General features: G+C 49.0%; 1 protein-coding gene across 4 annotated transcripts in view; it reads right to left on the bottom strand.

Moving 5' to 3' along the window:
* Positions 1-12: 12 nt before the first annotated feature.
* LOC308064655 (uncharacterized protein) overlaps positions 13-14,545 on the bottom strand; it is an 88,111-nt gene continuing 73,578 nt past the window's right edge. For 3 of the 4 annotated variants that reach the window (XR_013928464.1, XR_013928465.1, XR_013928466.1), the window contains one exon: positions 13-7,113. Coding sequence is in view for 1 of the 4 variants with exons in the window: in XM_080389433.1 (XP_080245559.1) it covers positions 6,149-6,326; positions 6,976-7,113 (316 nt within the window). In the remaining 3 variants the exon portion in view is untranslated. The remainder of the gene's footprint in view (positions 7,114-14,545) is intronic. The other variant, XM_080389433.1, reaches the window with a different exon arrangement.

A 14,545-nucleotide genomic window follows, 5' to 3' on the forward strand; every position in this document is an offset into this window, starting at 1 on the left:
CTTGGCGGGGGGCGGGGGGACGCAGAACTGCAACTACCTTCACTTCAAACTCAAAAAAAAGGGAAAGACGGGGGAAAATGGGGAAAAATCCTTAGCAAGGAAGAGAAATCCGGGGAGGACGTGACTAACAGCACAGAGCCAGCATGACAGCTTCCTTCAAGCCCCTTGCAAATGGGACTGTGTTGGGGGCATGGCCGAGGAGAAGCAAATGTGACCAAAACATCACTGCCTCTGAGCACCACTGCCCTCCCAGTGATGAGGAGCTGCAAAGTCACCCAAGGTCATCTTCTTCCTGCGCTCAGCCAAAGCCACCGTGGAGTGCCAGGAGCATACCTGCAGTGGAGGGAAAGCTGCCTCCTGGGTTTTCAGGACTAATTTAATACGTGTTTTGGTGTTTGATGTGAAGCCATCATTGACTGAAAGTGGCAGTACTGCTGCAGCACTGGCAGCTAGGCACCTTTGTTAGCAGCTGCAATCACTGCACGAGTGTTGTCATCTGGGTGACTGCAAAGGGCTTTGGCACAAGTGGCACCTTTTGTGTATTTCTGCAAATAAACAGTGAGGACACTTGCAAAGCTGCTGCAGAGGGATGGGAAGGCAATGCGGGGTGAAAGAAAAGCAAAAGTTTTTATCTGTGAAGGGTGACTTGTCCAGCCTGTCTCCCTTACACACCTAAAACCACTTTTTGACTCGCTCTGACTGGACTTGCAAATGTAGTTTCCTTGGTTGTATTAAATTTGGAGATATCCTACTGCAACATCAAAGCTGGATCCAACCCCCCATGGCTACTTATTTCCCAAGGCAGGTAGTTTTGAGGGCTCCTCATGAACAGTGGGGCTGGGTAGCACAAACAAAAAGAAACACTACTTGCACAAAAGATTTTTAATCCAGGAAAGCAAAGAGCACAGCAGATAAATGTGTTCAGATTATGGTCAGTCTTAAACACACATCAGGAGTCTGGTCTGAAGCTCTATGAAGTCAGTTTTTCTATCAGGTACAGTGGGCTTTTTTTGGATCAGGCTCCAAGTGCAATTTGTCTCCTTTTTTTTTTCTTGGCTGTTGGGCTTTTATCTGTTTTCGGTTGGTTTTTTTTTCCAAATAATGAGTAAAGCCACATCAGCTGTAATGGATTGCTTCTCTCTGCTTTCAGGAGCCAGGAAGAGAATCATTGAGCCATATTCTCCTGCTCCTCTGCGGAAAGCAAATGGCTATCCTTGGATATCAATCACTGGGGTAAAAGCTAAGAAATGTTACCAAGGAAACGTTGTCAGGCCCATTGGCAGTCTCCTTTGTTTAGTAAGTTTACCCATGAGCAGCATTTTATTGTTTTGAAATCAAGAATGCTAAAATAAATACAACATCTTCAATGAACTCACTTGCTGGGCACCCTCCCTGATGTAACCAACACCCAAAGTATATTGCTTTACTTTGATTCATCAGGTAGTTAATTAATTCATCGGTTTTGGATTAATAATCTAAGCTGGCCTTCTGAATAAATATATAGTACATTAGTAGGTAAAATCTGTTATTTCTCCAAGCAGGTAAACATTAAAAGTACTTGTAATCCAAAGCAAGAAAAATGAAGGACTGCAACATGTCACACGTTGATCCAGCTGTGAGGCACGAATAATAGCGAAGTGGATACAAAAGACACAGAGCCGACTTTGATTGGTGGGATGCTACTTTTACATTGTGTGGGTGTATTTAGTACTCATGAAATCAGGGGGCTAATAACACTGATTTCAGCCAGACCTTGTGAAACAGGTGCTATACCACGCTTCCATCATCCAGCACTTACAATGCCCTCCAGCATGGACCAGCTCCGCCTCTGCTGCCTCAGCCTGGTTTTCCCGATGCTGTGCTACTCACCACCCAGCACCTCCCAGAAGGTGGCAAGTGCCCTTGGCTGCGAGTCACTTCAGTGCAAGCGGAGGGCACCCCGAACCTCGTAGGAGGCATTCGTGCTTTGGCAAAAATTTGCTATTTAAATAGGAAGCTGTGCTGCATGTTTCGTGATACATGCAAATAGAAACTCCGGTGTCACCGTCATCTCCTTCTACGGTCCAAGAGCTGTAGATCTCACTCCTCAAAGGTGGAGGGCTAGTGCTGTGTCGTAGTGTGGAAATATAGGTAAACAGGGACACTGCCCAGCTCAGATGAGCCATTTAGGGTGCACACGAAGCCCCTCAGATTTCCCACCAGTTCACCTAAAATTATGCCCTTTCCTAGGCCCCAGAACCTTTGGAGAGCAACTTTTCCTGAGGCCACATTCAGCATCCCTGCATTCCCCCTAAAAAAGGAGCGGGGAGATATTCAAACGCGTGGGAGAAGCGAGGCCATGTGTTCGTGGTGCAAGTGATGAGAGGACCATGTTTTATGTGAGCAGCACAGCCAGGCCAGCCCTGCCCTCCCACCAACCCAGCCACAAGGTGCCAGGAGCCCAGGGCTGGCACTGGGTGGGAATGCATCCCCTGGGGGCACTGGGGCCCTAACCAGCATTGTGCCAAAGTGTCGCCTGAAAAGACATCAATAAAACCCATTTTCCTTACCCAGGTGCTTCCAAGCGTTATAAACTTTCCCTCAGACTGAAAGGGCATAGTCGATGCCATAATTATTGCGAAATAAAAAGATTAAAATTGACTAATGCATTCAGGCACAAGCATCAAGTCACATATCTGTCTAGTTTTATCGGCAATTTTTGGGGCAGTGCAGAGGGAGGCAAAGCAGACAGTCCTGCTCACTAACTATAATATTCTCTGACTTTTATCATTATTTCTGCTTATTTTTTTCATTTTGCCTTTAAGGACAAAGTGTCTTGGGCTGCATGATCTCCTGTGAATAACAAAATTGGGGAGGGGAGGACTCTATTATTCTGGAAGGAATAAAGAAAAAAAAAAACAGTAAGAAGTAACGATCTTTTCTTCTCCTGCTGACTCAAGATCATACAGTGTTATCAACCCTGCAGCCACAGGTGGGCTGTGGGGAAGGAGTCAATTGGAGGGGATGCTCAGCTGAACGGTGACACCCCAATGCTGGAGCAACCATCCGAAATCACGCTGCTCTCTCCTAGCCTAGGAGGAATCAGCAGCTCACAATCCTACTTGAGACTGGAGCGATGCTGTGCTTTCATTAGATTTCATTTGTGTGCCTCCTGCAGTCTGCTGGAGCCAGCGCGCATTTTGGGTGCCACTCAGAGGAAAGAGAGTTTAAATCCATGCTAAATGCTGAGGAAACCTTTACAGATAAGGACACGCGTAAATGTCTGTCTGCTCAGTGGCCAAGCTTCCCTTTCTCCTTTTGCTGCCATTTGAGAGTCAAAATCTATTGTGATGCTTCCTGATCTCGACCCAGATTAAGTGACTTTCTCCAAAATTACAGGGGTCTTCATGAGAGCCTGCAACAAAGAGGAGATACTAAGGGCATTAATTTGAGATGTGGGCTCTGGTCTCCTTTCCACCAAGGACTTCCTCTGCAATAGATGTAAATCCATTCTGTTTTGTTCTTTGCCTCAGCTTCCCATCTGGAGGATGGGAAAGACATCACCTTTGTGCATCTGAAAGAAGACAACTACAGTGCAGATGCCCTCCTAGCCCTTTTCCCAGGGATGAGAGATCTCCCCCTCACAGCGGGAGCGTTGTTCTTCCATCAGGGCTCTCACATGAGGCCATTGCTCTGGAAAGGCAGCCATCCTCCGGTAATCTGGCCCCTTCCCAGGCATCATTTTGAAAAGCAGCCACAGCATCAACCTATTGCTCCACTGAGACTCCCAAAAGTCACAGAGCATCTCTTCATAGAGCTTAAACGGGTCACAGGCAGCGAGGACTTCAGTTCCATAAAGGAATGATCTTCTTACAGAAGGACGCTGAGTCACGGAGGCAGGAAGAGAACCTCTCACAGCTGGGCAGGACACCCTAGCCATGGTTTGCTGGGGGATGGACAAGCAGCAAGAGTTCACCTCCACTTTCCTTCTTTCCTCCAGGCTGGATGAAAACCAATTACTTTAGCTAGTAAAGGAGAGCCAGTATGCTTCCAGGCTATCATCTCTCTGCTCTGCTTACCCAATTTTCTTTTTCCCTGCACACCCACGTGCCTGCCCTTCTTGTCCCTGCAACAGCTGCGGGCAGGAGACAGCCACCACCTGCCGATGACTTGGTGGTGTGTGGTGAGTGATGAATGACAGGTAGCTGAAAGCAGATATACCTAATGATCACACCTCACACAAAGGAGGGAAGGTGGGCAACTGAGCATGGCTAATGGACAAGCAAACACAGCCCCAGCCTGGCTGCCAGCTCCATTTCCCTGCCTTTTGCCACTTGTGAAATGCTTGTGCTGATGCCTGAGCAACGTGAAAGCTTGTCAGTGCCTCCCATATTATAAATACGGGGGCTCTCAGAGATGCTAAAGAGCATTCATAGCAATGCTGCTGCATTCAGAACAAATGCTTTTCTGAATTAGTTGAGAATAGTATCATTTATCTTAGCACTGTTCCCACCTTTCCTGTCCCAACCCCTGCATTGTATAAATGAAACATCCTCAAAATAAGCTTCTTGTTAATTTGTATTGACATTCGTTAAGAGGAGATAAAATGCGTCTCCAGGTGCTCGTCACAGCTAGGTAGTCTCTGCTATTCTCTGGTGCTCTGGGGCCTTACCCTGCCGGGAATGAGTAACTCCTCGGAGCAGCTCTCTGTTGCAATATTCACAGGCCCAGCTGCACGAGGTGGTGAGAGCTTGCTTTCCTGCAGGGGGAATTGCGGGCAGTGAGCAAAACTGAGATAGAAACATTACAAATATTTTCTTAATCACATTAAACAGAGGGAAGGGAGCCCATGAAATGCAGCAAGGGCTATAGATCAGGCAGGGACAAACCAGATGGGGGAGGAAAATGTGAGGAGTCTGGAAGGTGCTGAGATAAAGTGTTTCTGACTCCTGAAATCCCCCTCCTGGCTTTAGCCAGCTTGTGGGGCCAACTGCTGGCGAGCCAGCTGTCCTCAGCCCCCCTGGGCAAAGGCAACAGCCTTTCCTATAGGAAAGGAAAGCGTTGAGCAGTGGAGCTGAGCAGGGCTGTGCCTGGGGACCTGCAGCCCTCCTGCCACATCGGCACCTGGGGGGACCGCGCAACTGAGTAACTGCAGCACAACCAATGCCCAGCTGAGCGAGGCACAGCCAGGAGAAACTCCTAACTGTTGCCAGCACAGTATTTATGCACAAGGAATGATTTTGGGCAGCTGTCTGCCGAGAGGCTTTGCAGCTGCCATCACCCCTGCAGTCCCCTGTTCATGCCCTGCACGGCAAAGGCGAGGCTGCGCTGTGGTTTTTCATTAGCTGATTGCTTTTGCAGCCTCTGAACTTTACTCCTTGACCCTTGGTCATCTGGACTTTTATCTGTTAAAGGTGGCACGACATGTAACCACTTTTCTAATGTACACTGTGTTGGTTTCACCTGCTTGTGCCCCAGTTCAAAGAGAACCCACCTAATTATCTACGTACAGTTTTGCCTTGTTTTTTTCCACGGACCCGGTTCATTCATGTACGTCAGTGTTCATACGCCACCCAGTGGCTCCCGCGGCACTGGGTACTGGTCTCACCAGTGACGGTCCCTCCAGGTGCCCAAACCCACTTTCTCGTGGAGCGTCTCCTCAGCAGCAAGGACACAGCAGCCCAAAGCTGTGCTCCCCAGGGGTCACAGGCAGCAGCGTCCTTTGCAGCTCTGCCCAGTCCTTGGTGCACAGAACCACATTGCTCACCCACCGCGTTCTGCCGTCTCGGGGTACAGCGCTGCGCTGTCAAACTCGCATAAGCCAACAGGGCACTACGTGTACCCAGTTTCCAGTCGCTCAGATCCATCATGCACACACAGATGCTTTCTGCCAGCTCACCTGGGCACCTGGCCACTTTCTTAATTTTCAGCCAGCCTTTAATTAAATTAAAATAAAGAAAGAAATCCCCTTGGGCCAAACTCAGGAGCATCTTTTTCCAATCATGTCTACCCATGAGTCCTTCGGTCAAGCATAAAAATATTCTGCACCATGGCCCCTTGCTGGGTCTCCGTGCCCACACTGCCTCACACTGCTGCTCTTGGGCTGAGCAGTCAGCTATGGAGGAAAGCCGAGGGGAAAAAAAAAAGAAATGCCAATGTACAACTGTAGCTAGCTCCATCCGCTCTTCCAGTCCACCTCCCCCTCCTTCTCCATCAGAAACCCCCACTTTCCTTGTCTCCAGCCCTTGGAGCTGAAGCCTAGGCCACAAAGAGATTTGGGTGAGACTTCAGTTTCACCTGAGCTGCCATGCCTGCCTTTCTGTTGGTTTTCCTTCTTCATTATTTTCCTGTAAAACAAAGTCTTACACTCATTACCTACCCCATCAAAAGCCAATAGCAACCGCAAAGAGCGTTCCAGCAAGATTTACATACCATGACATCCTACGCAACAATAAATTTTCTGGCTGACTCTCTGCTTCTTGCATTTACCAGCTCCTGCTAACTTCACACTTTAAGAGTATGCTCTTTGATTCGACATGTAGTTATTGGACATTACACATTCATCTCATTCATTTCACTGTTCCCCGAGGGCATGTTCTTCACCGTTTGTTGCCATAATGCTTGAGGGCAAGTAATTTTTCTTATTTAGCCTCTGCTTTATTATTTTGCCCTGTCATTTGCTGTCAGATGCCAGAGATGAGATGCCCCTTTGGGCAGAGCAGGCACAATCAACCGTATTTGCTACGCAAATCACCCTGAGCAAGGCAGCAGCAGTGGCTGAATTGGAAGGGAAATCCTGGCCCTTGTAAAGTGATGCCCTAACGATAAGCCAGAGACTGATCACTACATGCATAGGTCCCCTTCTCTCGAGGGAAGGATGCTGGAGGTCTCAGAAAGCCCAAAAATGGAGTTTCAATGGAGTTGGTTGCTTAAACTGTGCACCAGCTGTATACCACCCTACATGCAGGGCCAGGCAAGAGAGACCCTTATCTTTACCAGTGCAACAGGATCAGAGTTTCGTCCCAGGATGGCTTTTTGCTGGTTAGCATAGCCGAGGCGGAGCTTGAGCAAGTGCTGGGAGCTGGGCAGCAGCTCCTCCCTCCAGCCGTTGGGTGCCTTGTCTCCAGTGGGGTCCTTCAGGGGAGAGAGGGAGATGATGAGATGGAGAAGAACTTTCTGGCTGCTGGAAGAAAGCACACAAGGGCAGGCAGCTCTCTTCCAGGATGCCCTTTGTCAGAGACCGGACTAGCCAAGCATACGCTTTGCTTTTATTATCCCAAACCGGGCAATGTCATTGCTCCATAACACTTGACCAACGTTGACCCCAAGCAGATTAGGCACAGATGAGCGCATCGTGCTCCAGCGGGGCTTGTGCCAGCTGTGACCGCTTCACGCTTCCTGGGGCCAGGCTCATTGTGGGACCAAAATACTGGCTCACAGGTTTTAGCCTTGCAGCGCCAGCTTCTGTAACCCTGTGCACCACACCTGAAGTGCAAGGTGGGCAAAAGGATGGTTCCCATCCAGAAAGGAGCACATGGCAGGGCTTCAAGTGAAACCCAGACCAACTGCAGTGAAAATCCACCCTTTTGCATAGGTATCGCATTCCCTTCCCAAGTGTTTCTGAATCACCACATCCGTCTGCAAACACTAAACATAATAAAAGGCCATTGCAGGCTCCATCCAAGCCTGGCTATAATTAAATATATTGACTGATAAATTGAGTATAGTTATACCTCTCCATCTGGTCTCAGCAGAGGACCACTGACATTTTGTTCATATACCCTCATTTTTTCGTCTCTTTCAGAACGAGATTTGCATCATAGCTTTTTAATGAGCTAATAGTTAAAATAGCCTCCTATAATTACGCTAGAATAATCCAGCATTATTTCAGCTTAATTATAGGGGGATATCTTAACTATACATCATTTGCAGTTCTCAGTCACTCTAATGCACAGATGTCTGAAGAAATGACATAAAACACTAGCAAGTTATAAAATATCTAGAGTGGTGCTCATTGCGTCTGTGGAAAATGATCACATCTATTTTCCGTACCTCTGCTACGCAGTCTCCCCGTTCAGATTATTTCCTGCCAACCAAGAGATAATATTGAAAGCAATGGAAATAAAATACTTCACTGTCTCATGTCTTGCTCTGGTATTGTTGACTCTTTCATTTTCATATCTGCTTGATCCCCTCATAAATCTTCACATCAACATACTATAGCTAATTTCTCCAAACCTTTAGCAACTCTGGAAGCAAACAAATTCCTAAAACTACTGCCTTCATAGCTGTGGCCAGACTACAGGGTTGCCTTTAACTTTGCTGTGGGTTTTGTTTATTTACATTAAATGACCTGGAAGAATTGCCTCAGGAGCACACAGCGCTGCTATTCACGGTTAATCTCCTCTCCCCCCCCCTCGGAGACCGCCACATCCGACAAGGCAGCTTTGTTGGACACATCAGCTTGCCGCTCTGGGTAGACATGTCTCTGCCACACCACGTGGCTCTTCCCTTTCGGGTACCTGCCGCTGTGGGATGCGGGATGCCTGCGAGAAGACAGGTGAGGACTTACTGGGAAGCGGGGAGGTTGGTTGGGAAGGTGTAGGTGTCACCCCCGTCCCCCCACGCTCAGCGTCCCACTGCGTATTGCCACCCTCAGGCTCACCTGATGCTGTTAGCAGTAGCTTAGCTGCATCCCCTCTGTCCAAGCCCGCATGCTTGGATCTCAGCCCCCAGGACTCCTTACAGCCATCACACCTGTCGCCTACCTCAGTCATCCCTTCTCATCTTACAAGTCAATTCAATCTGCAAAAAACTTGGGGGGGGGGCACAAAGAAAATACAGGCAGCTGCCTCGGTCTGCATGGTCAGTGCTACCGATAGTCATAGTAAGTATTCCCATTCATAGCTTGAGATGATGGTCGGAGAGAGTGAATGTGGCAGAGCAGCCTGAAAGCAGGCAGCGATACCGGCAGGAGCTTGTGCCAAGGTCCTTTTGCTGTTCCTGTAGCACTTGGCCAGCCAGCACTGACTGTGGGGACGGGAAAACGCAGCAGTTCCTGGGTGCCCAGCAGAGGAGAAGGGCAGTTGCCTGAGAGGTCTGTGCAGCACCAGCCCCCAGGGTTCAGGGCTGTCTGGGTATGGAGGTACACCCTGTCCCCACCAGCAGCTCACTGCAGACTGCCAGCCCCGCTGGGCAAGCTCTTGTGGAGATGAACATGCTTGCCAGGGTCAGAAAGCAGGGGGATGGTGAGGTGCCTGATGATGATGATGCCTGAGGAACCTGCATGGCTGGGTGACAACGCCAGACACTGGTCCAGAAAGACCAATAAGGAAAAATCCTTCTGGACCCTGGAAGGTCAGGCTGGCTTTCTGCAATGAGAAGGGAAACTTCTGACCTAAGACCACTGCAGACACTGGCAGCCCTTCCTCCACTCCTGAGCAACCAGCTCACTCTTTGCTTCTTCCACTGCCAGGGCCCTGGACCAGATGCTCACACAAAAGAAAACACCTTTTCCACCATTCCCTGAGTAGGGATAGAATAAAGACAAGGTGTGAAGATGCATATAGGGATTTTATGTGCTTCACAAATATCTTAAGGTATTTCCAAACAACATGGCATATTCAATTGCACTTTCCATCTAAAAAACAAACAAACAAAACAAAAAACCAACAACAACCACCAAACAAAAACAAATAATGGAATAAGTTACAATTTTGTAATACAAAATATTTTTCTACGAGAAGACAGCATGCTCTACAACTAGCACCCTCTGTAAGGAACGCAGGGGGAAAACAACGTGTGTCCCCAGGTACATACTTACACATTCACAGGTTTGCTTACTCCAGAGAAGGAGAGATTCACAGGAAAATTCCCCTAGGTCTAAGGACTATCGTAAAAGGAAAAGATTGGAGATTTTCTCAGTCAACACCATCCCTCATGGTGCCTCGTAGAGCAGGATTAGAAGGAAAAGCCTTGTTCCTTGGAATAGGTGAAGTTAAAAGGACGGTGGGAAAGCTGGTGGCGGTAGCCCGTGAGGACAGTAACAGCTGCATGCATGCACGTGCAGGCAAAGCTCAGTGAGGAGGTGATGAAAGGAGGGCTAGCAAGGATGGGCTGGGGTCTACTTGTATGTCTCTGGCAGGGCATGGAGAGGACCATGAGGGATAGGCTGCAGCAACTCGGGAACCCCTGCAAGGCTGCTCTGGAGGACGTTACTGTGGAAGGGCTCCCTGTAATGCAGTGAGGGACAGTGATTACTGAGCAGGCTGGGCAGATGGGCAGCACTGCTGCTTCCAGGGAGGCACTGAGCCCCACAGGAGAGGACTGCTAGCTCCCAGGCAGGTGTGGGCAGAGTTGCATTTCTGCACAGTCTGTGAACCAAATACTATTTTTAGCTTCACTTCTCTCTTTTAATACCTGTGGATCAGCCTAACAGGCAGAGAGAGTGTGTACAATAAATGTCATAACCTCCTTGGAAAATACCTCATGGCTTTTAAACTAATCCCTTGATATTTTGAGAGGACTGCTGTGTGACATTGATTAAACCTCGGGGGTCGGTCATGCTGAGGTAACACTTAGTGCTTGTAGAATGCTGTTCCCTTGCCAGGCTGGTCTCTGCCTCTGCTCCTCCACACAACAGGGGCTCCACAGCCCCTCGAGACCACAATCCTGATGTTGATCCTCTGAGCTCACACCAGACACGTCCCTCCTTGAGGCGTTAACTCACCTCCCCTTCACAGATGTAACGGATGTTACAGAAGCCTTATCCCTATCCCACTGGTCTTACAACCCCACCAGCATCCCTCTTCCTCTACAGAGGTCCTGGTCTTGGGGAGGTGCCACTCTCTTAACTTGTTCTCCCTGTTCATTTGCTGGTATACCTGCTCACTGTTGTGAGTTCTTGTCAAATGCACTTGGTCATTTTTGTCTGCTTAACGCCAAATCTGACAAAGTCAAAGACCTTCAGCTGGGACCGTACAGGAATAGGAGACAAGTTTGCTTTACATTTGATTTGGGACTTTCTGATGATCTGTTTGGAATTTTTACTTTTGATAAAAAAAGGTTTTAAAAATCTACTTTTTAATCTCACCAGGTAGAGAACTGCACTCGAGTACAGGCAGATGCTTACCAGGAAGGTGACACCTGGCCAAGATGAGCCCAAAGCAATGGAGGTTGCACAGGCAAATGAAAAGGCTGACCTATCTAACAAGCAAAATACCACGAGGCACCACAAAGAGGACCAGCCATGAATGAGTAGTTTTAGGATAGGAAGTGTATGCACTGCAGTCATCCCACATCTTAGCAGATCCTTTTCCAGCATATGACAATAGCCTGAAATAAAACACCAGAGGATCCACAGCTGGAACATATGTGTGTGGAGGCATGCCTGCAAAAAATCTCAGCTCCCTCTCTGTGGTTTGCAGGTATGAGCAAGCCCTGGGTCTTTCTGGCCCTGACTGCATTATGAGATGGATAGCAGCCTTAGGGGTGGCTTGAGCACACAGAGCACCACAACCTGTACCCTCTCCCTCTCATCACAGTGCACCTGACTAAAGAGGAAGGAAGAATTATCCTTTGAGCATCTCACACTTACCCAAAGGGTCCACACCGGCCTTGGGAGAGTCACAAGCAGGACACTGATAGCACAGGGGACTGCAGTAGTTGGCCTAGTCCATACCCTCTACTCACAGAAGCCCTTAACAGGCAGGTGATCTAGTGCTGATACACTGCACCTGGAGAGAGCTGGCGTCCCTCTCACCTGCCAGCCCTGCAGCCTGGGCTAGGGAAGGTTCTTTGCATGACTGTGCGCAATATAAGAGTGGGGCTCGCTTAGCCTGAGCTGTCAGCAGAGATGTCCCACCAGTAGACAGAGTCTCCTTTAGATGTATGTACTGAAGAAATCTACTCTGGAAGCTTTGATATTGTGTAGCTATAATGCTATATACCCCCACTTTTGTATACTAAGGAAAAGAAGGAGAGGGAATTTGAGTGCTCGTTCATCATCTTGTAAAAATGATAGACAGCAGTCTCATTAAAGTCCTGAGATTAGTAATCACTTCAGTATGCATTTTTTACTTACCCAGGGTTTTGGAAATACTGCCAGGCAGCACAGGATGAAAACCTAAAGGAAATCACCTTTTATGACCTAACAAACCCATTAGAATCAATTATATTGAGTTACCTCGAGCTGAAAGCTGACCCCATCAGCAACTTTCTATAAGCTGCTTGTGAAAATGGTACAAATGAAATCCTGAAGAGTTACACAAGCCTCTAGTACCTGGAGGTTTGCTCTGCTCATTTATTTATATAAGCATGACTTCCTGCTACAGATCCTTGTTAATCTCCTTCATTTTGTAATTGAATCAAAAGTATCTTTCTCACCTCCCTTGCTGATGCTGAAAAGGCCTTCCTACAGGTGAACTGGAAATGTTTGTCTTACACTCAGAAAGCTCTCATCTCCTGGAGATGTCTGTAACACCAGTCAATGCATCCTATCAGGGCAACTGATTCCTGTTCCCAGGGCCTGTCACTTGCCCAGAGATCAGTCCCCTCCAGACTCCTCAGAGTCACAGCATGGTCGGGGTTGGAAGGCACCTCTGGAGGTCATCTACTCCAGCCCCCTGCTAAAGCAGCTTCACCTGAGCAGGTTGCACAGTCACATCCAGGCAGGTTTTGAATGTCTCCAGAGAAGGAGACCCCACAACCTCTCTGGGCAGCCTGTCCCAGTGCTCTGTCACCATCAGGGTAAAGAAGTTCTTCCTCATATTCAGGTGGAACCTCTTGTGTTGCCGTTTGTGCCCGTTGCCCCTTGTCCTGTCCTGGGCACCACTGCAAGGAGCCTGGCCCTGTCCTCTGGACACTCGCCCTTAAGGTATCTGTAGACATTGACCAGATCCCCTCCCAGTCTTCTCCTCTCCAGGCTACACAGCCCCAGCTCTCTCAGCCTTTCCTCACAAGGGAGATGCTCCAGTCCCCTCATCATCTTCGTAGCCCCCCGCTGGGCCCTCTCCAGCAGTTCCCTGTCTCTCTTGAACTGGGGAGCCCAGGACTGGACACAGCACTCCAGGTGTGTCCTCACCAGGGCAGAGCAGAGGGGGAGGATCAGCTCCCCTGACCCGCTGGCCACGCTGCTCCCAACACCCCCCAGGGTCCCATTGCCCTTCTTGGCCACCGGGACACAGAGCTGGCTCGTGGGCAGCTTGCTGTCCCCCAGAACCCCCAGGCAGTCTCCGCAGAGCTGCCTTCCAGCAGGTCACCCCCGGCCTGTACTGGTGCATGGGGTTGTCCCTCCCCAGGTGCTGGACCTTACACTTGCCTTTGTTGAACTTCATCAGGTTCCTCTCCACCCAACTCTCCAGCCTGTGCAGGTTGCTCTGGCAGCCCAACCTCCTGGTGTATCAGCCACTTCTCCCAGCTTTGTACCACCAGCAAACTTGCTGAGGGCACACTCTGTCCCTCCATCCAGGTCACTGATGACTAAGTTGAACAGGACTGGAGTCAGTACTGACCCCTGAGGAACACCACTAGCTACAGGCCTCCAGCTAGACTCTATACCACTGACCACAATCCTCTGAGCTCTGCCCTTCAGCCAGTTCTCTGTCCACCTCACTGCCCACTCATCCAGTCCACGCTTCCTGAGTTTACGTGTGAGGATGTTATCGTAGACAGTGTCAAAAGCCTTGCTGAGGTCAAGGTAGACAACATCCACCGCTCCCCCCTCGTCTACGCAGCCAGTCATTCCATCGTAGAAGGCTATCAGGTTGGTCAGGCATGATTTCCCCTTGGTGAATCCATGTTGACTACTCCTGATAACCTTATTTTCCAGCATATGCTTAGACATGACCCCCAGGTTGGAGGTGAGGCTGACCGGCCTGTAGTTTCCTGAGTCTTCCTTTTTGCCCTTTTTGGAGACTGGAGTGACATTGGCTTTCCTCCAGTCCTCCAGCACCTCTCCTTTCCTCCATAACCTTTCAAAGATGATGGAGAATGGCTTAGCAATAACATGTGCCATTTCTCTCAGCATTCAGGGGTGCATCTCATGAGGGCCCATGGATTTGTGAGTGTCAGGTTTGCTTAAATGATGTCTAACATGGTCCTCCTTGACCAGGGCAAAGTCTTCCTCTCTCCAGACTTTCTCTCTTGCCTTCAGGGTCTGGGAAACTGGAGGGCTGGCCTTGGCAGAGAAGGCTGAAGCAAAGAAGGAATTCAGTACTCCACCTTCTAGGTGTCCTTCATCACCAGGGCACCCACCTCATTCAGCAGCTGGGCCACATTTTCTGTAGTTACCCTTTTCCTACTGATCTACTTGAAAGAATCCCTTCTTGTTGTCCTTGACTTCCTTTGCCAGATTTAATTCCAAACAGACTTTCATCCTCCAAGGACTGTCCTGCACCATGTCTATAGAGACTCCTATATCATCCATTCATAGAAGTCATCCCATGTTACGGGTGGCCGGGCTATTCATTCCTTCACCCTACCTTTAAAGTGCACTTCAAATAGTGACAATGCAGCTGATAACGCTTGTTTTGGCCCTGAAACTTCTCAGCTAATTGCAGGCACAGGA

This window comes from Falco punctatus (genome assembly GCF_963210335.1).
Source record: "Falco punctatus genome assembly, chromosome: 5".
Classification (NCBI taxonomy): domain Eukaryota; kingdom Metazoa; phylum Chordata; class Aves; order Falconiformes; family Falconidae; genus Falco; species Falco punctatus.